General features: G+C 40.7%; 1 protein-coding gene across 7 annotated transcripts in view; it reads left to right on the forward strand.

Moving 5' to 3' along the window:
* Positions 1-22,890, forward strand: part of CPEB3 (cytoplasmic polyadenylation element binding protein 3) — a 218,268-nt gene that overhangs the window by 45,572 nt on the left and 149,806 nt on the right. For 4 of the 7 annotated variants that reach the window (XM_040970351.1, XM_040970355.1, XM_040970354.1 and 1 more), the window contains exon 1: positions 7,234-8,469. In XM_040970351.1, coding sequence (XP_040826285.1) covers positions 7,408-8,469 — 1,062 coding nt within the window. In that variant the 5' untranslated portion in view covers positions 7,234-7,407. Of the gene's footprint in view, positions 1-7,233; positions 8,470-22,890 lie in introns of those variants that run through there. The other 3 variants (XM_040970358.1, XM_040970357.1, XM_040970353.1) reach the window with 1 other exon arrangement.

Genomic DNA, 22,890 nt, shown 5'->3' on the forward strand with positions numbered 1-22,890 from the left:
TATTTCTATTGGGTACATATAATATTTTTAAAGATCTGTTTACTTTTATTGGAAAGTCTGATATACACAGAGGAGGAGGGACAGAGAGGAAGATCTTCTATCCACTGATTCACTCTCCAAGTGGCCGCAACAGCCGGTGTTAAGCCAATCTGAAACTAGGAGCCAGAAACTTATTCCAGGTCTCCCACATGGGTGCAGGGTCCTAAAGCTTTGGGCCATCCTCGACCGCTTTCCCAGGCCACAAGCAGGGAGCTGGATGGGAAGTGGGGCATCTGGGGCTTGAACTGGTGCCCACATAGGATGCTAGCACATGGAAGGTGAGGACGTTAGCCACTAGGCTACCATACTAAGCCCAGGGTAGAGTTTTTTTTTTTTTGTAAGGAGATTTATTTGTATCAAAGCAAAGTGATAAAAAAGAAAAAAAAAAAACAGAAAAAGAGAGAGAGAGATTATCCATTTACTTGTTCACTCTCCAAATGCCTTTAAAGGCCGGAACTTAGCCAGGCCGAAGCCAGGAGCCCAGAACTCTGTCAAAATCTCCCAGATGGGTGGCAAGAACAGAAGGACTGGGTCATCAGCTGCTGCTTTTCCAGATGATTAGCAGGAAGTTCAGTCAGAAATGGAATAGCCAAAATTCCAGTGTGGAAACTGGGATGTTAAGCGGCAGCTTAACCAGCTGCACAACACTTAGCCCTAATTTTAGTTTTAATAGATACTGCTAAGTGATTTTGCAATATAGTTATATTGTGAGATGAAATCATGCTCCCACCAGCATTATATGAGAATGAGTTGCTTTTCATTCTTACTGATGTTTGGGATTGTCCGTCTTTTTGCACTGTAGCAGTTCTGGTTTGATTTTGCCTTTTTTGTGTGTGTGATTAGAAAGGCAGAACATCTGTTCATGTTGTTCTGAGGTCATTTGATTATATTTTGATATTTTGCTAAATCCTCTTGCCCATTTTTCTTTGGGATGTCAACTGTTACTTATTTTTAATAGTCTTTTGTATGTCCTTATTATGAGACATTTCCTGAAAAAATATCTTGCACATGTTTTCTCTCATTTTGTACACTAACACTTTAATATTTTATTAAATCCATAGCTTTAGATTGGTTATAAAAATTTTCCTTTATTGGTATTGGTTTTGTAACCTGTTTAAGTGTTGCTCATCCTAGTTTCATAAAGATACTCTCCTGGAGTTGTTTTAGAGGTTTCATGAATTGCCCTTGAGATTTCAACTTAGATGCCATTTGAAATTGATCTTTTGAATTTCCATTTATTTATTATTTAAGAGGCAAAGAGAGTGCTCCTGTTCTTTTGTTCATTCCCCCTATTCCCATAACAGCTGAACTGGGTTGGGCTAAAACTGGGAGCTGGAAGCTCAATCCAGAACTTCCACACTGGTGGCAAGGACCCAATGACTCGAGCCATCACAGCTGCCTCCTGGTTTCTGAATTCGTAGAAAGCTGCGTCAGAAGCTAGAGCAGGGATGAATTCAGGTACCCTGATATGGGACATGGGCATAACAGATGTCTTAAAATACTGAGCTAACCCTTCCACCGTTGAATTGATTTTTATGTGTAGCGTTATAGGGGTCAACTTTTTTTTCCATATGGCTATCCAATTGATTGTACTCTTTATTGAAAACATAAACATTCTTTGACCAGTGCAATAATATCATTTTTATAATTCTAGTAACCATGTATACATGGATCTGTGTCTTGACTTCTGTTCTATTTGCTTATTCTTGTGCCAATAACCACAGAAATTGTTGAAGCTTCATAATAGATTTTGCTATCTGGTAGTGTAAGTTCTTTAGTTTTTTTGTTTTTTTTTTTCTGTGTAGTTCTATGATATTCTTGGCCTTTTGCATATGAATATAGTTTTAATTCAATATACATTTACTGAATGCCTGTTTATTATATGCTAGACACAGTGATGGGAATACAGTCCTCTGTAAGATATGATTAGTCTTTGCAGTTAGGAAAGCACTCACAGAGGCTGTGTTGAGCAGAGGGCCTAGGAAGGAGCCAAGAGACTCTGGAAATGAGAGGAAACAAAAATGTGAGAAACCCAGGACAGGAGAGTGTGAGGAAGGCAAAGGCGGAAAGGTGTGTTCCGAAAGTATGACCAGTGAAGTCAGTGTTGTTGCAAGGTCAAGCAAGATAGACTGATAAAACATTCCACTGGACTTAGGTCAATGTGTATTGTGACCTTGGAGAGGCAATTTCTGTGGAGGGGTGGGGTGTATGTCTTTACTACATTGTGAACTCTTAGATGGGAACAAAGTTCCCTGTTCAATTAGTGTTTAATGAATGTTATTTCATGATGATAATAAAATGATCTCTATACTACTGAACGTCATAAGGGCCAAAATGGTTTTCTATTTACCACTCCTCTTCATATCCATTTTTGCAGCTGATGGAAAAGTAATTGCTCTTCTAAATGGAGTATAATTTAATACTTATTCAAATCTTAATTGTTGTAGATAATAGAAAACCATGCCTTATTCATTCATCCGTTTGTCCATTTACTCAGCAGGCATATATGGAGCAATCACCAAATTCTTAGACTCATAAGCACCATGCTAGAAATAGAAGTGAGGAAGAGAAAGAAGGAAGAAAAGCCAGGAAGATATATTTGACCCATGGAAATCTCCATGAGTTAACTCTGAAAACTTTATTTTTATAACCTTTAATGAATGCTCGAAAGGGGATTATGATGATACTCTATGACCTAAAAACAAAATTTTAGAAATGGCTCCTTTTTTGGCTAAATAAAAAACAGGATTTTAATACAGAAGGGCTTTGTGCTAGTTGAGGGTCCTCAAATAACTTGTTTTTGCTTGGAATGTATGTACAATTTGGTATGTATATTTCAAGCATTTTCTTCTTAGATTTGAATGCTCATTATAGGAAAGAAAGAGTGCTAATTATTTATTATTATGAATCAGGCTTTGGGACCAAAGTTTCCTTTTCATTGTGTGAATTACTAGTAGAGCTGCACTTGGAATTAGTGGATAAATAGATACCCAGGTAAACCCTTTGACGCACACCTGAATCACTTAAAATGTTCTCTGGATAAAATCTTCACATATTAATTAGAAATATCTTGAATATTTTTTTTGAAGCTGTAAGGATTTTATGAGGCAACTTTAGTATTTTTAACTTAAAACACATAAAATGTAGAAGTTGGTAGGTTTGCAGTCTTCAGGAAGATTAATCTTGAGTTGATCCTTGCACACTCTGAAATACAAATGGTGAGAAGTAAAGCTTTTGTTAGGAGGACAGAGGAAGAGAGAAAAACAGGGAATATAAGCTAAGGTCACAGTAGGAATAGGCAAACACTTGATTATGTTACAAGAGCTTTTGGCAGATTTATTAAAAAGGATTCTTTTTCTTAAATTATTGGTTTTGGCTTTTTCCTTAGAAATAACTAGAAACAAAGTCTACTAAATGCTACCAATTAGGGTCTCTGGCAATACTTCAGTTCTAATTGCTGAAAAGAAAATTAAGAGAATTAAAATGATGTCCAACATTTTGTGTTCCAAGTTCAATCAGCGTAGTCATCAGCTGACATTTACTCTGAACCCCTTGGGTGAATGGCACTGAACCAAATCCTGTAAGAAATATTATCTTCTGCCTATGTGAGCAACTTAAACTATTGCTCTCAGAAGCTATGGATACTAAAAGTTAATGTTAATATTACTGTAATTCCAGAATTGGGGCTAAAATAGGGAAAAAAAAGTAAGCATTGTCTACTTTTTATTTTGAATGAAGACATTACCATCCCATACAATGAAACAGAAAATATATTCATTTTTAAATATCTGAGCAATTAGTATTTTAGTACAAAAATTCATCTCGAATGAAGAGTTGAGACATTTTAAGATTAATGCAAAAAAAGATTAATGCAAGTAAACTATAATTTGATTAGTAATGGTAAGGTGACTTGATTCAGAGCATATCAGGTTTAAAATAAATTTTGCACACCTCCTTCACAAATACACAGAAGATTTGGTGGATAAGATGTAAAAAATTTGTGCATAAAACTTATTTTTACCTGACCTTCAAGGTTAAGAATACATTGGATGTGCAAGCATTTGTTGTTCTGCATTACAAGTATTTTTTTTAAAAATACAATCATTCTAAATTTATATTGTTCCCATCTAGATCCTCCTCCCTAGCGATACCTCTCCACCCCAGTCTCTTTCTCTCTAGTTGGCTTCCTATGCTGGCTACCCAGTCATTACCATTTAACACCATTTAAGGTAGCTCTGCTGGTTGTAACTATTCTGAATCCCAAATCTAGTTTCTCTTTTAACCTAGCTTCCTAAATCAAATTGGCAAGCTAATTTACTGCTCTCCTATTTCATTTCATGAACTTTTGATTTAGATTGGTTAGGAGGATATAATATAATCCGGGAACAATCCCTTCCCCGTAGAATCTGTGTTTGCAAGGCTTCCTCCTTTGCTAGCTGAACGTGCTCAAGTCAGGCAGAGTACCTCGTGAAGGACTTCAGCCCCCACAGTTCCCTGTGTGCGCATGCCCTCTCTTCTTACAGTTGTCAAAGTGCTTTTGCCAGAGCGGTCACATAATCAGCCCGAAAGAAGAAAATAAATTTTGTACACTTTTTAATCTGATCGATCCGTAAAAACTGGACACACAAAGGTAATTGCTAGTAAGAATTTGTTAATTGAAACTGTGTTATTGCATGTGAAAAAAGATCTATTGTGTGTGTGGCGGGGGGAGGGGAAGGAGGTATCTATTTCTTAGACTTTGCTGTAAATAAGCAAAAAAAAGAGAAAAGACAAAACAAAAAAGCAAACTAATTACTGAGGCTGTTATCGACAGGCATTGCATATTAATGTTGTAGATTTTATCCTGATTCACTGCTTAGCTTTAGCTTAAAAGGCTCTTATTTATTAAAGGTGGGTCTTGACCTTGACAGAGTGAATTTTTTGCAGAAAGTGAAATTTGTATCTTTAAGGGGTATTGAGAAGAGAAATGGGTGCTTGGTTTAACATTTTAAAAATTCAGTGAATATGTTTATATTAATTATAGCCATTACAAAATATTCTGAGTCCAGATTACTTTTTTGGCTTTTTTTCCCCCCCTACAGTATGACATTAATTTTTCCACCAAGAGCATGTAGTTTAAACTGACAGCATTAACAAAAAGCATCGATTCTAGCCACTGGAAAAGCTGAGTGATATTAAAATTATAATTAAATGCATATTTCAGCCATGATGATAGGGCTATTGTAAAGACAATTTAGCTCACTAGAAATGACTCAAATCCTAGATTATATTGGTTTACTGCAGCAGTATTTAAACCAAGTATGAAAACATCTATGACCATCTTCTTTGCAGCAGTGTTAACTTTGTGTTGTTTGAATCCAAACCTTGCTTGCCTCTTTGTGTTGTATTTTACAATACTAGCCAAAGCCATTGTTTTAGACCAGGAGAACTAAGGCACATAAAAGTAATATTTGGCAGGTTTTATTGATAGTGTGTGGCAAGTTTTGATGTGTGTATTAGAGGTGGGTGTTACTGCCCGCTCTCCCCCTACCCCCGGGTGGAGAGCAGGGACATGAGGGGTAGAAAGGAGAGTAAGGTAGCTGGGAGACATTTCCTTGAGCCTACTATTTTGTGTATGAAACTTTGAAATGAAAGCTACCAGCCATTTTATTGATAGTCTTTAATAAAATAGTAGGACTACTTTGAATCCCTTATATTGGCCTGACATTATTTGCTTAGTAGTTAAGAGCAGTAAAGCCTCCATTTTCCAATACATTTATTTTACAGTAGTTGTTATTATGAGGATGTCCAAAGGGAAGCACTCTGTGTGTATTTGAATAGCCTTTCATAAGTGTTCTGAGGAAGATGCTTCGCTGAGTTAATTAAGTAACTGCATTAAATATATTAATAACTTTGTTGCAATTATATTGAATCATCATCTAAAAATAATTACGTGTTGGGTCATATGCTCCTTTAATATTTCAAAATGTTTCTTTTCAGGGTCTCAGCACTGTAATATTTGTATATTTAAATCAATTAACATGTTCTAAGGAACCAGCAACTCAGTGCTAACTACATATAGGGAAATCTCCTGGTTTTGAATGATTACTGTTTTCCTTGGTGAATAGGGAAGCAAGGTATCGGACAGCAGCGAATATAGTCCTTCTTTGTGAAATGGAAAATACCATCCACTCCTTAAATCACCAAATGAAGCACTATAATTACAATGTGTGAGGATTTGGGACTTTGTATTCCACTATTTATAACGTGTTTGCTAGCATATGGTAATTCAGGGTCTTCAAACCATACTGTTTCACTGCTAATACTAGTGATAAGAGAACAGATTCTAAATTTGCCAAAATCTTGTGACCAAAGCAGCAAGAATTAAAAAAAAAAAATGAAAATCTGGCAACCTTAGAATTAACTTGTCTGTCTACATAAATCCGAAGGGAGTGTTAAAAAGCCCCACCCCCACCCCGTCTCACGGCTTCTCTCTCTCTCTCTCTCTCTCTCTCTCTCTCTCTCTCTTGCTCTCACTCTCTCGCTCTCTCACCTCAAATCCAACCAGAAGCATTTCTCCACTCTGCAGAGAAATTCTCAGGCTCCTGTTGAGACCTGAAGCACTGAGATGCCAAGAAATCTCGTGTGCAGCAGAACTGGAGACAAGGAAATTGGAGGATACGTGGAAAACCCATAGTCCTTAAGCGTATGGAAACGCAGGCATTCCCAAACGTTTCAGTACGTTTTTACGTCCTTAAAAAGGCGATGGTTTGAAATGCCTTCTAACAAAATGGAGTAGCTGCAGCTACTGAGAGGCCGGAGAGTGATTGTGCAGCTGAGTCCTTCTAACAAATGCCCAGGATTTCCTCCCTCGTGGCTCGCTGAAGCTAAATGAAGCAATTAGAAATGCAGGAAGGCAGCTTGCTCATCAAGAGGCACAAGGCTGCTGGGTTTTTAGTACTGGAGCTGGGGAAAGGAGAAGAAAGGGTCGTGTGTGCGGTGTCTTTTTTAACCTTGCTGAAGGACGCAGCAGTATTTATTGACGTATGCAAATAACTCCGGGAGGGTGGTGCTTGGGAAAAAACAGGAACCAGAATCAGTTTCTCATTGCAGGCTGAACGCTCTGAGTTCCGGTGAAGGGAAAAAGAGACGTGGCGAAATTGCTGTCTTTCTGTCTTATAAGCACATCTCTCACTCATACAGAAAAGGAATCGAGACACCAGAAAGGGTGAAGACGCTCTCACAGTATTTTTAGAGACTTTGCGCAAGCCTCCCTCCCCCAGCCCGACCTGTTCTTCTAAATGGGAGATTATGGATTTGCATTGCAATTGGCTACTAGCACTGGATTTTCGCAAGTGAAACACCCACCGGTTTCAGCGAGGGGCTTTAATGGTCACTTTGCCAATAACGCATCTCTCTCTCTCTTTTTCCGTTTCAGCTGCGCAAACCATGCAGGATGATTTACTGATGGACAAAAGCAAAACCCAGCCCCAGCCCCAGCAACAGCGGCAGCAGCAGCAGCCCCAGCCCGAGCCCAGCGCAGCCGAAGCCGCGTCCACGCCCCTCTCCTCTGAGACCCCCAAGCCAGAGGACAGCAGCGCAGTGCCGGCCCTGAGTCCTGCCGCGGCCCCGCAGGCCCCGAACGGCCCGGACAAGATGCAGATGGAATCGCCGCTCCTGCCGGGCTTGAGTTTCCATCAGCCCCCTCAGCAGCCGCCGCCACCGCCGCCTCAGGAGCCCGCGGCACCCGGCGCGTCCCTGTCGCCTTCCTTCGGCAGTACTTGGTCCACGGGCACCACGAACGCGGTGGAGGACAGCTTCTTCCAGGGGATCACCCCGGTCAACGGGACCATGCTCTTCCAGAACTTCCCGCACCACGTCAACCCAGTCTTCGGAGGCACCTTCTCCCCGCAGATCGGCCTGGCGCAGACCCAGCACCACCAGCAGCCGCCTCCGCCCGCACCGCAGCCCGCGCAGCCGGCGCAACCCCAGCAGGCGCAGCCCCCGCAGCAGCGCCGGTCGCCAGCCAGCCCGAGCCAGGCGCCCTATGCGCAGAGGAGCGCCGCCGCGGCGTACGGCCACCAGCCCATCATGACCAGCAAGCCGTCCTCGTCTTCGGCCGCCGCCGCCGCTGCCGCCGCCGCCGCCGCCTCTTCGGCCTCGTCCAGCTGGAGCACGCACCAAAGCGTGAACGCCGCCTGGAGTGCGCCATCCAACCCCTGGGGCGGCCTGCAGGCTGGCCGGGACCCTCGCCGGGCGGTCGGCGTGGGCGTGGGCGTGGGCGTCGGGGTGCCTTCCCCGCTCAACCCCATCTCGCCGCTCAAAAAGCCCTTCTCCAGCAATGTCATCGCACCGCCCAAGTTCCCTCGCGCGGCCCCACTCACCTCCAAATCCTGGATGGAGGATAACGCTTTCAGGACCGATAATGGTAACAATCTGTTGCCATTTCAGGTAATGCTCCGGTGCACCTGCCCACACCTTCCTCCTGCCTTGATCCTTTGACCCTCCCCCCTCCCCCTTGCCTTTTAAGCGTCCACCTGTTTTTTGTTTTGGGTAGATTGTGTTGTTTGTTCCTCTTTAGAAAGGGTAGCAGAGCCCAGCTCCCAGGCCTTCTGCCATAGCCTCCAGGTCACTGGGGCTGTTCCGCTCGTTAGGATGAGGTTAGGAGAACATTGTGGCTGCGCATGGAATCCTATTTATGCACCCTATCATCAGGATAGAACGGGGCCTTTTCTTTCCATTTGTTTTCTTCTTCATCGTGCCCGTGCCTTTTATTTTGACCTTCTTTGACAATGCAAGCTGCAAGTGGATGGCAGAATGCCTGCATAGTGCTAGGATGAGTAGACTTAGATTCCTATCATTTTAAGTAGCTACACACTTCAGGTTATGCAATCAGGCTCAGGGTGCAGCCTGAAAGCTGTCCACACCCAAACCACCGAGGCCTAACTCTCACAGAGGTTAACCGCCCTTCAGTGGTGCTATTTCAGACAGTTGCATATGCTCAATTAAACTAATGTGAACACATGTGTTTATGTCTCACTAAGGTGCTGGAATCATTAATAACAATCAGCATATTGCTCCTGCCGGGAAAATTATAAGTGTGAGATTCCAATAAACACCCAGAGCTCTGTAAGTGAAGGAGGTGGGAGAATAGAAATTCTAGGGCAACTCCTCCCATGTTGCCTAGAAAAAAAGGAGTATTTTTTTCTCAGAGGAACGAGACAATAGGACACGACCTTCAGAGCCATATTGCAATGGAGTCTGTTTGCTAACTAACACTGAAATATTTAAAGCTGCAGTGTCCTTCAGCAGTGGGGTTATTCAAGAAGACAATGCAGATCAATTACACCATTTGAAACTACGCAAAGTGAAAGTCTTGCAACTTTAATGAAAAATGAGTCTCGTGTCTGTGTGAAATGCCCCTGAAAACCTCAGGAAGTACCTCAGACAACAAGATTGAGTGGATACTGTCCTTATTTCTGTTCTTGTTTTCCAATACCGTCCATAGCCACAGTATCTGACAGGGTTCAAAACCTGGACATCAGAGGTTGTTGGAAAGTGGCGGTGAGGATATGCATTCACTGGGAGTTTTTGCTGTCCAGCAAATACTCATCCTTTTCTTAAAAAATGATTTGACTCCAAGCTTTTAGACTCCATTGAAAAAGGAAGGGAAAGGAGAGAGTGGGAAGGCTTCAGACAAAGCCCAGTTTGGGTGGTCAGGAAAAACCAAATGGAAATCCTTGGAGTGGCACGGGAAGATGGCAGAACTGACCATTTGACAGAGCTGGTCTGGCCATGTGTCAGGTGTAACTGGAACCTTCATTTTGTTGCTGAATGTCTGGAATGGCTGCCATCCATACAGGAGGGCATGGAGTTACTGAGAAGAGCTCCTTTCTAGATTAGAAGAGGCATTGGATTCTGGAGAGTTCAGGGAGTGTTCAGGAATTTTCAAGCTGTGTATTTGAAGAGTTTTCCTTGAGAGGATCTTATTAAATGTTCACAGGGGGTCCTTCGGGCCTGGAAATTTAATATTAAAGCAAACATCTTATTTTGATAAAATGAGGAGACGCTGCAAGATGGTTGATAAAGAAGCAATCTGCTTTCCGGAATTGATGTGTCGGCTTTTGGAGTGTGTAGCTCAGGCAGGCTGCATTTGTAGAAGAGGCCCGAAGTGTCTGCTTTTCTTCTGACACTCCCTACCTACATCCAGAATTAAGGGATAAACTAAGATTTTACAGGGAGGTTTGGAGTTTGGGAACTGGTAGTGTGGTCAGAGCTAATTATTTTTCTAGGAGCTGAGTCTGAATATGTCAGCCCCTGATTTATTTGTCTCCTGAAAAGGGAGATTGGAGATATTTAATGGGATGGGGAGATATTTAAATGCATGAAATTTCTCTAGGCCTGATATTGACTAGTCATGTGGGGGCTTGCCAGTTATTCCTCAGCAAACCATTTGCCAGTGGTGCTAATAAAAACCAAATGGGTTGCATTGAATTTGGTCTCTTTTTCGTCTTCTTTTTTTTTTTTTTTTAAGAAAGGCAGATATACAGAGAGGAGGAGAGACAGAGAGGAAGATCTTCCATCTGATAGTTCACTCCCCAAGTGAGCGCAATGGCTGGAGCTGTGCCAATCCGAAGCCAGGAGCCAGGAGCTCTTCTGGGTCTCCCACATTGGTGTAGGGTCCTAAAGCTTTGGTCCATCCTCAACTGCTTTCCCAGGCCAAAAGCAGGGAGCTGGATGGGAAGCAGGGTGGCTGGGACTAGAAATGGCGCCCATATAGGATCCTGGCATGTGCAAGGCAAGGACTTTAACCACTCCGCTATTGTCCCAGGCCTTCTTTTTAGTCTTGGTGGTGTTCCTGAGTAGGTAAAAATGGCCAAAAGATTTGTTTGAGAGGTATTTGATTGAAAAATGAGTATTGTTTATTTAACCTCAGGAAGAATTGCATGCACTTTGTCTCAGTTCTTTTTCTTTCTTAAAATGGACAGAGTTTTTGTAGCAATATTATAACCAGAGAGATAATTTGGCTTGGAATATGTGACTTCATTGCGATTTGTGTTAATGACTGTATCAAATGTGCTTAAAACAAAACACCGTACATCTTGTGTGCAGAATTTTCTATTCAATTCTGCACACAAGATATATGTGTGTGTGTGTGTATTTCCCATTTACAATTTTGCAGGCATAGGGCTTTCTGCTGCAGATACATTTTTCTTCAAACTGAAGTTTATTTAGTAGAATACCAGCTTGCTAACAGTGATCTCCTGTAATGCATTTTGATGTTTTTTAAAAATGTACACCTCCACCACAATATTTCTTCATTCTCTTTTGCCTCTGCCTACCAACACAGTAGATTTTTTTTTTTTTAGCTTTGTTTATGTGGTTTATATTGTAAAAGCAGTAATGATTTGAAGGTGGTTTTTCAAACTAATACGTGCTGCCCTGTTCTACTAAGCTTGATTGGCTCTCCTGTGTTGGAGTAGTTGTTCCCTCCTGGATTACTTGTAACTAAAAGTCACTTCATTTGTATAAATAAATGCGGTCCACAAACTTCCTGGCTCTGCACATGCAAATTCAAATGTGAAACTGCACATAAAGTGCTTAACACCGTAGTGCTTGGTCTGGTCTGTAGTAAAGTTCCCATAACTCTTAGGGTACAGTTTTTATTCTGATAGTGACCCGATGTGTGTGTGGGGTAATGATTTTTCATGCAGTGCAACTTGAATGAATATTCCCAAACTTGTATGTGATGTCACTTTTTTTTCCCGTGTATCCTCGGGATTGTGCAGAGTTAATCATAGGATGGATCAGCAGCTTGTACTATAGTTGCACCCTAAATACTTTACTGTGACACCATTTTTCCTTTGGCATATCTGATAGAAAACTCAGCAGCATGGCCTCTGGTCACTGTAAAGACATGATAATCCAACATTTACTCTGGGGGCTAGGCCTTGTGCTAAGCATTTTAAGTGCAGTCTTTTGTTGGAGCTCCTTTGAGGTAGAGGGCTGTGCCTATCCTCTCATTCTGACAAAGCAGCTAAAGGTCAGTGCAGTTGACACACAGCCAGTAACTGGCTAAGCTGAGATTTCACCCCCAGGCAATCTGCCTCCAGAGCCACCAGCTCCTACCCCCTTAGCTCTGCTGCCAGGACAGCATCAGTTAGTAGTGGAGTAGATTTGGAAGAATCCATGAGATAGTCTGGAAATTGTGCTTCAAAAGAATTTTTGTATTTGCAGAAACAGGAATATACAGTAAGCAAGTGTATACCACCATTTAGACTTAAGAATTGTCAATATTTTTTTGCTTTTTTAGATGACCTGTTTTTGAATATTGATTGTATTTTTGTGAAAAAAATGCAGATTCTGCTTTCTCTCTACATCTTTGCCTTAATCACTCTCCTTTTCTTCCATCACAAGTTAAAAGTTATTATAGAAAATTTTACATCTGCTGGTGTAAATCTAGTTATATAACTTGTTAAGTTTGGCAGCAGTTTATTAATAACAGAAGAAGAAATTAGTAAATGCATTGAGAGGCTATAAATGATATTAAAAATAAATATGCCTACTCTATATTTTAAAGATTTTAGGGAACACCAATATTTCTCAACTAAGTTGTATTTTTTTAAAAGATCTTTTCTCCAAGTAATATAAAATGTCTAGTTTTTGCATGTTTTAAATAAGGATGGTATGACCTGCATTTAAAACAAAGTTTCTTTTCTAGTTGGTTTCTTAACTACTGCTCTAATGCAAAACCACTTAAAGTCCGCCCAACCCCATAGACTGTTTCAGAACCTATTATGGCATGATTGATGTGAATACAGCCAAGCCACATTATCTATATTCTATTTAAAAGAGGAATTGGTTAGGAAATACTGGGTTTTGTATGCTACTGAGCACATTAATTTATTAATTCAGACTGTGTACTTTAAAATTGCATGTTGAAAAGTGGTTAGCTCTATGTAAACTTCTAACAGTCTTGCAGTCTTTTGATAATGGAAGCACAATCTTGAAAATGTAATGTTTTTATATTATCCTCTGAGAAAGAATTTTCTACTTACACAGCATTCTCCACTAGTTAGCCTGTTTTGCTTTGAAGGGCTGCATGAGGCATAATGATTGTTCGGTTGGAACTGGCTGTATCTCTTGTGATTTTCCTACTGTTTTGATCAGTGCATATCAAAAGATTTGACTTAAGGAAGTAAACAACTGTACTATTGAAAGATTGCTTAAACTGTGTAGATTTTACAGAGGAAAGAGCTAGATGAAAGGGAACATATGGTAATGGACAAGCCATGATTCTTGAAGGAGGAAGACTCTAGGCAAAGCATAGCTCTGTCATTGGTATTCAGAAGTCAGGGCGCTTCTCCAGGGATTCTTTCTGCTAGTCTGCTACAGTGGAAGGGCGGTGGTGGCAGGAGTGGGCAGCATGCCTGGCTGGCTTTTGGTATTGCTCTAGAAGACAGTGGATACAGAGTTTTCTGAAAATTAGAAGCTGTTATAGAGATACTGTTATGGTTCTTGGATGACTGCCTAATGTCAGAGTGAGAATTTAATAGAGGAAATACTGTTGATATTCAGTAGTCCAGAGTTAGACACTAGCTGAAGACATCCTAAAGTAGTGAGGGATTAAAAAGATGTGTCCAGCAGGAGTGGAAGAGCATTGAAGGGCATTGCATCTAATTGTGTACTGGTATATTCTAGAGAGCTAGACATACTTCTCTGAGGGCTAAGGGATATAGACTTTCGTCACAAAGTTGGTGTAGATTTTGATCACTTGTATTTGCTTATGGATCATTCTAGTGTGAGAATTTTCTCTGCTCTGAAAAATTTACTTGCTGATGAGAGAAATCCATAACCCTGAACTTTCTGCAAGTTAGCTTCCTTGTTCCAGTGTAGGTTTTGGAGACCCTAAGACTCTTAATTGTAGTTCCTGAATATCACTTTCCTGGAGCCCATTAAGGGGCTCCTTACAGGAGTCAGTGTGGTTGTCAGAGATAGAATTCAGGATAGAGCCCCAGATTTGGATCTTGAGAGTTAAAGTAATGGAGCCATAACTTCAGGAGAAATTTCCTGAGGTGGTTTTTCATGATTGCAGCAGTAGCCAGCCTCACAATGTATGTTGGATGGCTGATCCTTATACCTGGTAGACAGCTTGTTTTGTGTGGCTTCAGCACCTTTCACATGCTCCACTTTGTTCTGCTGCATTTAGTTTTCTAACCCGTTAGTGTTTTTTTTTTTTTTAACAGATATTGGGCATGCAAATTTTTTAATGTGAAACTGTTATAGTATTTGTATTTTGACTTAATTTGAGATAGAAAAGTGTTAGTGTATTAAAATGCTGCATGTTGGAATAACGGCTGCTTTTCTTATGCCAGAAGCACTGTCATATAATTCATAGCAATAATAAATGCTGTGACATAAATCCTTGCAGGTAGACCTCAGAGTGGATAAACAGAAGTGGGCATCAATTTGCATTTGTATCATTTGATCATAGAAGTTATATATACAAAGAGAAGGAAGCACTGTGTACTGATCATGTATGCAAAAGGCTATTATAAGCCCAGATAGCTTTATTCCCCAAACATTCAAATTTATTTCAAGGTCAAGATCAAATAGAAGAGGAAAGAAAAGTAACTTTCTTCCTTAACTCCATGCATCCGATTAAATGATCAGTGCTGTCAGTCCTGGGAGAACTAGAAATGCCCAGTGGTAAATGTGTTCTCTAAGTGAACATTTAAGTCCAAGTTGTTATGGTTTTGTCTTTTAATTCTACATTATATACTTTATTTAAAGCATTTTTGAGACAGGTTTTCTATTCTGCTACTTCAAGATGTCCATTGAATATAGGACTAGAGGGGACTTCTTTAATGTTTTAAAGGACATCTTCAGCTTGTAAGAATTTATTATCTGTGTTCTCATCTGTATTTCTGGATACACCATAGTTTCTGGGTTGTGAATCAGTGTAGGTTGGTTTGCTAAGAGATAAGCAAGGTTCTCACTTTGATGCCAAAGGTTTATGACAGTAGATGAGAACTAGCTCGTATCGATGAGTTACACTTTGCTTTACCTCTTCATTGTGTACAAACTCATTCTTTAAAAAAGTGCGATGGGATGGACAGAGAAAGAGCGGTTCCATCTGTGGTTTACTGCCCCAGTGTCCACAGTTGGCTGGGCTGGGCCAGGAAGCTGGAAGCCTGGAACTCAACCTGGATTTCCCATGAAGTTGGTGGGCACCCAGCTACTTGAGCCATCATCCACTGACTTCCAGGGTTTGCAACCACAGGAATCTGGAATGGAAAGAAGACCTAAGACTCGAACTCCAGTGTGGAATGCAGGCTGCTGTATGTCAGAACTGCTGTATCAAACTCCCTGTTCACCCGGCACCCCCATGCATTCTTTGGAGTTAATTTTCCCTTTCATAGTGGTCTGATTTATTCCTAGCTTCCCAAGTAAAGTTACAAATTATGCAGCTGACCAGAATGAGGGTCAGAGTAACTGACAATAAAGCTTGGGACCGGTGAGGAGAGCATGGGCATTTAGCCTAGCAGCTGAGATGTCTGTCGTATGTTGTTACTTAGGTTCAATTCCTAGGTGCAGTTCCCAACTCTAGCTTCTTGCAAGTGCAAAGCCTTGGGAGGTGGCTATGATAGCGCAAGTAATTGGGCCCCTCTGCACGTTGGGGAGAACTACCTTATGTTTCCAGATCATGGCTTTGGCCTCAGCCCTACCTTGGCCATTGTAGGTATTTAGCAAATGAGCCAGCAGATGAGAGCACGGTGTCTCTCAAGTTAGAAAGAAAGGATTTGAAAGATATCCTCAGGAGTGAATCCTCTGATTTAGGATGCTAATAAAGAGCAGGTTATAATAGTCACAATCAGCCATTCATTCATTCTTTCTTTCTAGGCAGATGAAGGCAGAGTTGTAAAGGTCAACAGATTTTCTATATTAAAGCAGTAAGGTGGCAGGTACTTGATCTAAGCAGTTAAGATGCCTGCATCTCTTAGAACAGTGCTTGGTTCAAATGCTGGTTTCATTTCCAGTTCTCACTTCATGCTGATGTGCACTGTGTGAGGCAGTAAGTGATGGCTCAGGTCATTGGGTTCCTGCCATCCTCATGGGAAACCTAGATTGTGTTCCAGCTCCAAGCTTTGGTCTAGCTCAGCATCAGACCGTTGCACGCATTTGGGGAATGAATTAGCTGATTGTAGCTCCTATTATATGAACCTGAGTTTTTTTTTTCTTTTTTTAAGAAGAAATATGTGGTGATATTGGAGAGATGGAAATATTTCAGAGGAAGTATCTTAGTGATCTGACAATCCGTACTTCCTTATTTTAACTACAGGAATCCTAGTTTTTAGGTTTTAGGTAAGTAGAGCTGAAAGGAAGAAGTAAGAAGTAAATGTACCAGTAAGCGTCTCTCTCTTGCAATCTGGTATGTGAATTTGACTTTCCTCTTTTGGAAATAGAGGGATAGAACCTAGACCTTAGGAGGATTAAAAGTTGTAAATAGTGAGCATATATGTGGGCACTTCAAAAGCTTGCTTAAAGATGGAATTAAAGGAAGACTAAAACCTTGAGAAATAGAACCTAGACTTCCTAGTCTTGAGGAGGACTCAAAGCAGGAAAGACTAGCAAAGTTTTTACATTGTGGGGAAAGACAGCAATAACTTTTACAACATTTATCATGTTTGGTTTTGTGTTTGCTTGGTTTTATTGAAAAACTGTTCAACTCGGCCAAATTGCTTAAAGTAATTGTAAACAGTAGTGGAATCCTGATGTTAAAACAGTTCAGGATAGCATAAGTACTATTTTTTATGAACTGCATAACTATTACAGATTACTCCGATCAAAAAGATTGCATTCACATAGTTAAGTTTTCACTCTGAGTCATAATCCATGGATGCTAGCTGTTGGGTAGTGTAGTACTTTAATGTCCTTCTCTAACTAGGTGTGGTATACAAGAGGACCAGAACCCCAAGAACTGGCCTCACCCTCTTCACAACAATTATCATGTTTAGTCTTTACCTATTCATGGGTACTAAGGGTTACTGCCCTCACAGAAACCCGGAAAGTATATGTGCTTGTGTAACAGGAACGGAACAGTAATAGAAATCTAGGTGTTTGGACTCCATGTTCATTTGTTTTATTTTGCTCCACCTGCTCACCTCCAGTCTTGTCACTTGCCATCTTTCAGTATGCCTTTGATGTTGTATTCTTTTCCCCAGATCTCCCTGCCTTCCTTCATCCTACACTGTCCATAGCATTTGCCTTCCTGGCATAGGCTGTTTTAAATTCTTTGTTTCTACACAACAGAATGTAGACTTGGCAAGAGCAATCACCTTTTCACTTGCTGTACCAGGGCAGGTGTCCACAGAGCTTGTGACAGTACCCAGGATACCATCGTACATGACAAATATTTGTTGAATAATGATCTACAGTTATAAAATATTGATTAAGCATTTATTGGTCATTTGCATGTTGCCAGCAATGTAGGAGTAATTTAACTCTGTAAATATTTAACTGGCGTCTGCTATGGGTCAGGCACTAGGGATTAAAGATGAGCCCTATCACATCCTCAGACAACTCCTTGGCAAACATATATTAAAATATAGGATGATAAAGTCAAAGACAGACTATGATATGCTTGACAGAGAAAGGAAGTTTTAATCCAGGGAGAATGATTATGTTTGTGTGTGTGATTGAAAAGATTTTAGGAAAAGTTCTCATAGTTCAAGATATTTTCAAAGATTTTCTTTTTCAGAGCAATAGTGTTATTTTAGCATGTTTTTACAAAATCAAATTTTAAAGACAAATTTGTTTCGTGCAAAAATTAGAAATACGTATTTAAGGGATCTGTGGAAAGTTTCTGGGAAAATACATATCTTAAAAAATGTAAATGGATTATTAAAATTCTTGCACCAAAATAAGCTTGTGCTTTAATTTCATGTTTTAAAATGATTTATTGATTTTATTTGAAAGAATTACAGAAAGGAATAGCAATCATCTCTCCACTGGTTCACTCCCCAAGTGGCTGCCATACACAGAGCTGGGCCAGTCTGAGGCCAGGGGCCAGGAGCTTCTTCTGGGTCTCTCACCATGGGTGCAGGAACCCAAGGACTTGGGGCATCCTCTACTGCTTCCCTAGGTCATTAGCAGGGAGCTGAATCAGAAGCAACGCATCTGAAACAGGAACTGGTGCTCATCTGGGATGCTGGTGCTGCAGGGAGAGGATGAGGATGCTATGCCACTGGACTGACCCTTTTACTTAATTTTTAAACAAACTTTCTAAAGTGCCCACATACATGTTCACTATTCAAAGTTTCAGGAGAAAGCAGTAAAAAAAAAAATCACTGTTAATTCTGTTACCCAGAGAAGTATGCTTCATGTTTTGATGTATTTTCTGCAAATTATCTCTTTCATATATCACTAAATTTATAAACATTTTTGGTGGTTGCATATTTCATTTCAAAAATTCCTTATAACTTATTAAAATGTTTCCATATTAGAAGGATTCAGATTATTCTCAGCTCTTTGTTTTGAACCTTTTTTGGGGGGGTGGCATATTGGCTTCTAATGAAATACTCCTCTATGACATATTTGTTCTGAGATTTTTTTTTTTGCCCGAATGTTTAACGCAATTGCCCTCAGTCACTTTAAGGAGTTTTGCCTCTCAGTTTTTCAGAAGCCTATGTTTTCCCTTAGTTTCTTGTTATTGTCAACCTTAACTAGATTGATTTACTGTTAAGGAAAAGGGCCACTACCAGCGTGACATGCATAGTCTCATCACAGCTGGATGCAGGCCTTTGAGAATGGCTTTGGCAGCTTCATATGTTCTGTGGGCATAGCCATCCTCTCTCCTGAAAAGCGAGGTTAGCCTTTCTTCTTACATTACACCCCCAGGCAGTACCTTCCTTAGCCCCAGTGGTTGGTCATGGGTGAGCCAAAGCTCAGATGTGCCTGAGCCTCTGTGTGAAGCAGTGGTGGTAGTAGGGAAAATGTTTCCAGTTTTTCAACTACTAAACGTAATGCTGTCATAAATCTTTTGACATATTGATATTTTCTTTAGAGATGACTGAGCAGAGTTCCTTAGAACAGGTAGTGGGGTTGGAGTTGTAGCAAAGATCTTTTTAAACAAAGAGTTCCCTGGCAAGAAGCAATATGGTGTGCTGAGGGAGCAGAAGATACGAGGAGAAAGTAGGAGTGATAGGCCTGAGATGAAACTGGTTAGACCACAAGGTGAATTCAAGCATACTGTATGTCCTACCTTCTTAAGAAAACACGTGGAAGGATTTTTTTTTTAAAGCTTAGAAACATAGCCATTGTAAGACATTAAGGTGGGTGAAGTGGCCACTTTTTCTAGAAAGATTATTCTGAGATATGGATTGTCAGAAAACAGACATAGGCAGGAAAATGGTTAACAGGTGAGGACCTAAACTGAAAGGAAGAAACAGACTGGAAAAGTAATTAGAAAGCTGACTGGAAAAACTTGATGATTACTTAGTTGCAGGAAATAAAGGAAAGGGAAGAGTTTAGAATGACTCACAAGTTTTTGGTCTAGGCAGCAGGGGATAGAGGTGAAAAATGCTTAGAATTGTCGTGACTCAAAAACTAGGGTTTTCCAGTGCAGGAATTCAGAAGGGAAGGTTCTGGATTGGGTAGAATATTTGAACAAGTGATTTGACATATCTTATCCACCCATTCCTTTGTGTGTGATTCTTATTGTGTGGGAAGGAAAACCTTAATAGGATAAGTTACTTTGTGGGCTACTTATTAGAACAACTCATCTGAGAGAAGAAATAACCACTATTGTAAGTCAAAAGGTTTTTTTTTCTGATTCTAACCTGGTTATAGAGTGTGCATTAGATAATTAGGTATTTTGCTTGTGGCTTAGAGCCTGATGCTGCAAAGAACTGTAAGAACATCTTAACCAGTCAAACATATCATGGGGTCCTGTGCAAGAAAATAAATGAAACTTGATATCCTTTACTATTTAATAAATTCTCTGAGAGATCCATGGGTGATATTAGCCAGTCTGAGCTTTCGCTAATAAATCTTAGCAATGTTGAGATGAAACCTTAGGCAGTTTGTTTCTAGGGGGTGTAAGCATGATGAAGTGCTTTGAAGCTTGGGACCTATGGAGCCTCAGGTTGACAAACTATGTCAGGAACATGGGTAAGGTCACAGAAGTCACCAGAGCTGCAAATTGTGTGTTCATTTGTATTTTTAAGTAGAGAGGTTTTCTTTAGCATTCATTACATTTCTTAAGGGGTTCATAACTCAAAAATGCCAGAGAACCACAGGTAGAGAATAAAATCACTGTCACATGGCACCCAATAAAACTTGGAAAGGTTGATTTACGTATTTAAAAGAGTCAAAGAGCAAGATTACTTCCTTCCACCACTGGTCCACTTTGCTTTAACAGCTAGGGCTAGCTCAGACCAAAGCCAGCAGCCTGAAACTCCATCTCATTCTCTGGAAAGGGCTGTCTGATATGGAATGCTCACACTGCAGGTGATTGCTTGAGCTGCTGCACCGCAGTGCCACTCCCTGACACAAGTGTCTTTAAAAATTGTTTAAACTTAGACATATTGTAAATTTTTTTTCCCTTCTTCATAGCTGAGAGAAAGACTACCTGAATTTCTTTAATAGATGAGACTTTGCCGGAGTCCAGCTCCAGCTGAGTTCGGGACTCGAGAAGGGTGCGTGGATGAGGCGTAAAGAGGAAAGAAAGAGACGGACCACTAGGACTTCATGATCATAATGGACAATGCGGGAAAGCTGTCCGCTTTATTTATACAAAATCAGTCAAATTCTGGCTCAGACTTTTTATGTCATGAACAAGTGGGTGTTTCTAAGGATAATTCTGCCATTAGTTTTACCTAGAAACAATAGAAGTTCCTGCTAACATTACCTAGAAGTTCCTGCTAGGATTCTTATCCTACAACTCAATCTTGTATCACAAAGAAAAGGAGAACTTTAAGATCAAGGAAAGAATGAAAACCTAAACACAGGTCCCTTGATTAGCAAAGGTTCAATGGGGACAGCCAAGACTATAGGAATGATAAAAGGGCCCCATTTGAGATCCCTTGATTAGCATAGGTTCAATGGGGACAGCCAAGACAATAGGAATGATAAAGGGCCCCATATGCAAGACATTGATCTCCAAGCTCAGGCTGAGCAAAAGGTTAACCTCGCAGTAGCAAATGTCAGGATGGATTAGAATTCTTCTGCAGGGTGGTCCAGTGTCCATGCAAAAGAAGGTGGAGTTGCATTCAGGTGGTTGTAGAGACATCCGCCGGGTGGGCCCTGCCGGAACAGCAGGAAATTCCTTGCGGCCCTGCCTGCAATGGAACACTCTTCACCCCCTCATGTCCCCCACATCTACTGCACGGACCCCAGCAAGACTTGATTCCTCTTTTGTTTACTTTTTAAAAAGATCTAAATTACTTTTCATCAAAATTTGAATATTTCACTGGCTTATATATACTTTATCAAATCACATCATCACAGTAAAACTGACATTTAAAAGGTAGGAAATGGAGCTTGGCACAATAGCCTAGCAGCTAAAGTCCTCACCTTGCATATGCCGGGATCCCATGTGGGCATCAGTTCTAATCCTGGTAGTCCCACTTCCCATCCAGCTCCTTGCTTGTGGCGTGGGAAAGCTGTCAAGGATGACCCAAAGACTTGGGAACCTGCACCTATGTGTGAGATCCAAAAGAAACTCCTGGCTCGCTGCTTCAGATCGGCTCAGCAGTGGCCATTGTGGCCACTTGCGAAGTGAGTCATTGGATGGAAGATCTTTGTCTCTTCTCTCTGTATATCTGACTCTCCAATTAAAAAAAAAAGGAAAGGTTGAAAACAAACCCCTGTAGTCCCTAGGTTAACTTCAAGTTCATCTGATGGAACAGAAATCTCTGAATTTATTGGTCGTAGGTGTTGAGTATAGTTTGAACAATTTCAAGGCAGAAGGTAGAACTCATGGGTTATTTTGGAAAGTTAGCTAGGAGAACGGAGTATTTCCTTTGGGCTCCTGTAGCCAAACAAAACAAAAATCCCGGAGCCAACCATATTCTAGGTTTTTTTGTACGTGATAGAAATTTGGTACTCATACTTCTAGATACTGGAGAGTCCAGGATCAAGATGCCAGCAGATTTCAGTCCATGTCTAGTGAAGGCCAGCTCTCTGCTTCATAGGTGATACCTCTTTATGTGAAACAAGGGGTAAACGTGTGCCTTCGTAACAGAAGGGATAAACATACTCCACTCAATTTATTTTGAAAAGTCACTGATTCCATTCATGAGAGAAAAACCCAAATGAATTAATCATTCCCCTAAAGGCCTCACTTCTTAATAGTGTCACATTGAAGATTAAATTTCAACATTGGAATTTTGAAAGTCTACTAGTATTCATACCATAGTAGTGACGCCTCAGCTGTAGTGGATGGCTCGTATGTCTGAATAAATAAGTGGACTAGGAAGGTTCAGGTCAAGAGAGGGATGTTGCTTCTTTTCTGGTACAGGAGGAGTAACTTAGAATTACTGAACTTTCAGAAAGTGCTAGTGTGCAATTGACCTCGCCTCTCCTCAAAAGAACAGTTCAGCTCTCACCATTCTCTTGTCTGATTGTGGCTGTGCCTTAGAAAGTCATTCCCTTGTGTTTAACCTAATTAAAGGGGTAGACGGAAGAGCTGGAGAAGAAGATAGAAGTTAGAATTTTGTAGGGAAGAGGGGTAGTTGTGAATTTCCTAGATCCTGGATCTCAAAGATAGACCCACAATATGGACAAGTGTGCAGGACTGCAAGGTTTTCACATAGAAACTGTTGGCTAGGTCGTGGAGATCTACAGCTTTGTCGTCAGTCCTAAACAGCT

This window comes from Ochotona curzoniae, unplaced genomic scaffold (genome assembly GCF_017591425.1).
Source record: "Ochotona curzoniae isolate NIBS_2020 unplaced genomic scaffold, NIBS_Ocur_1.0 scaffold_4763, whole genome shotgun sequence".
Taxonomy (NCBI): Eukaryota; Metazoa; Chordata; class Mammalia; order Lagomorpha; family Ochotonidae; genus Ochotona; species Ochotona curzoniae.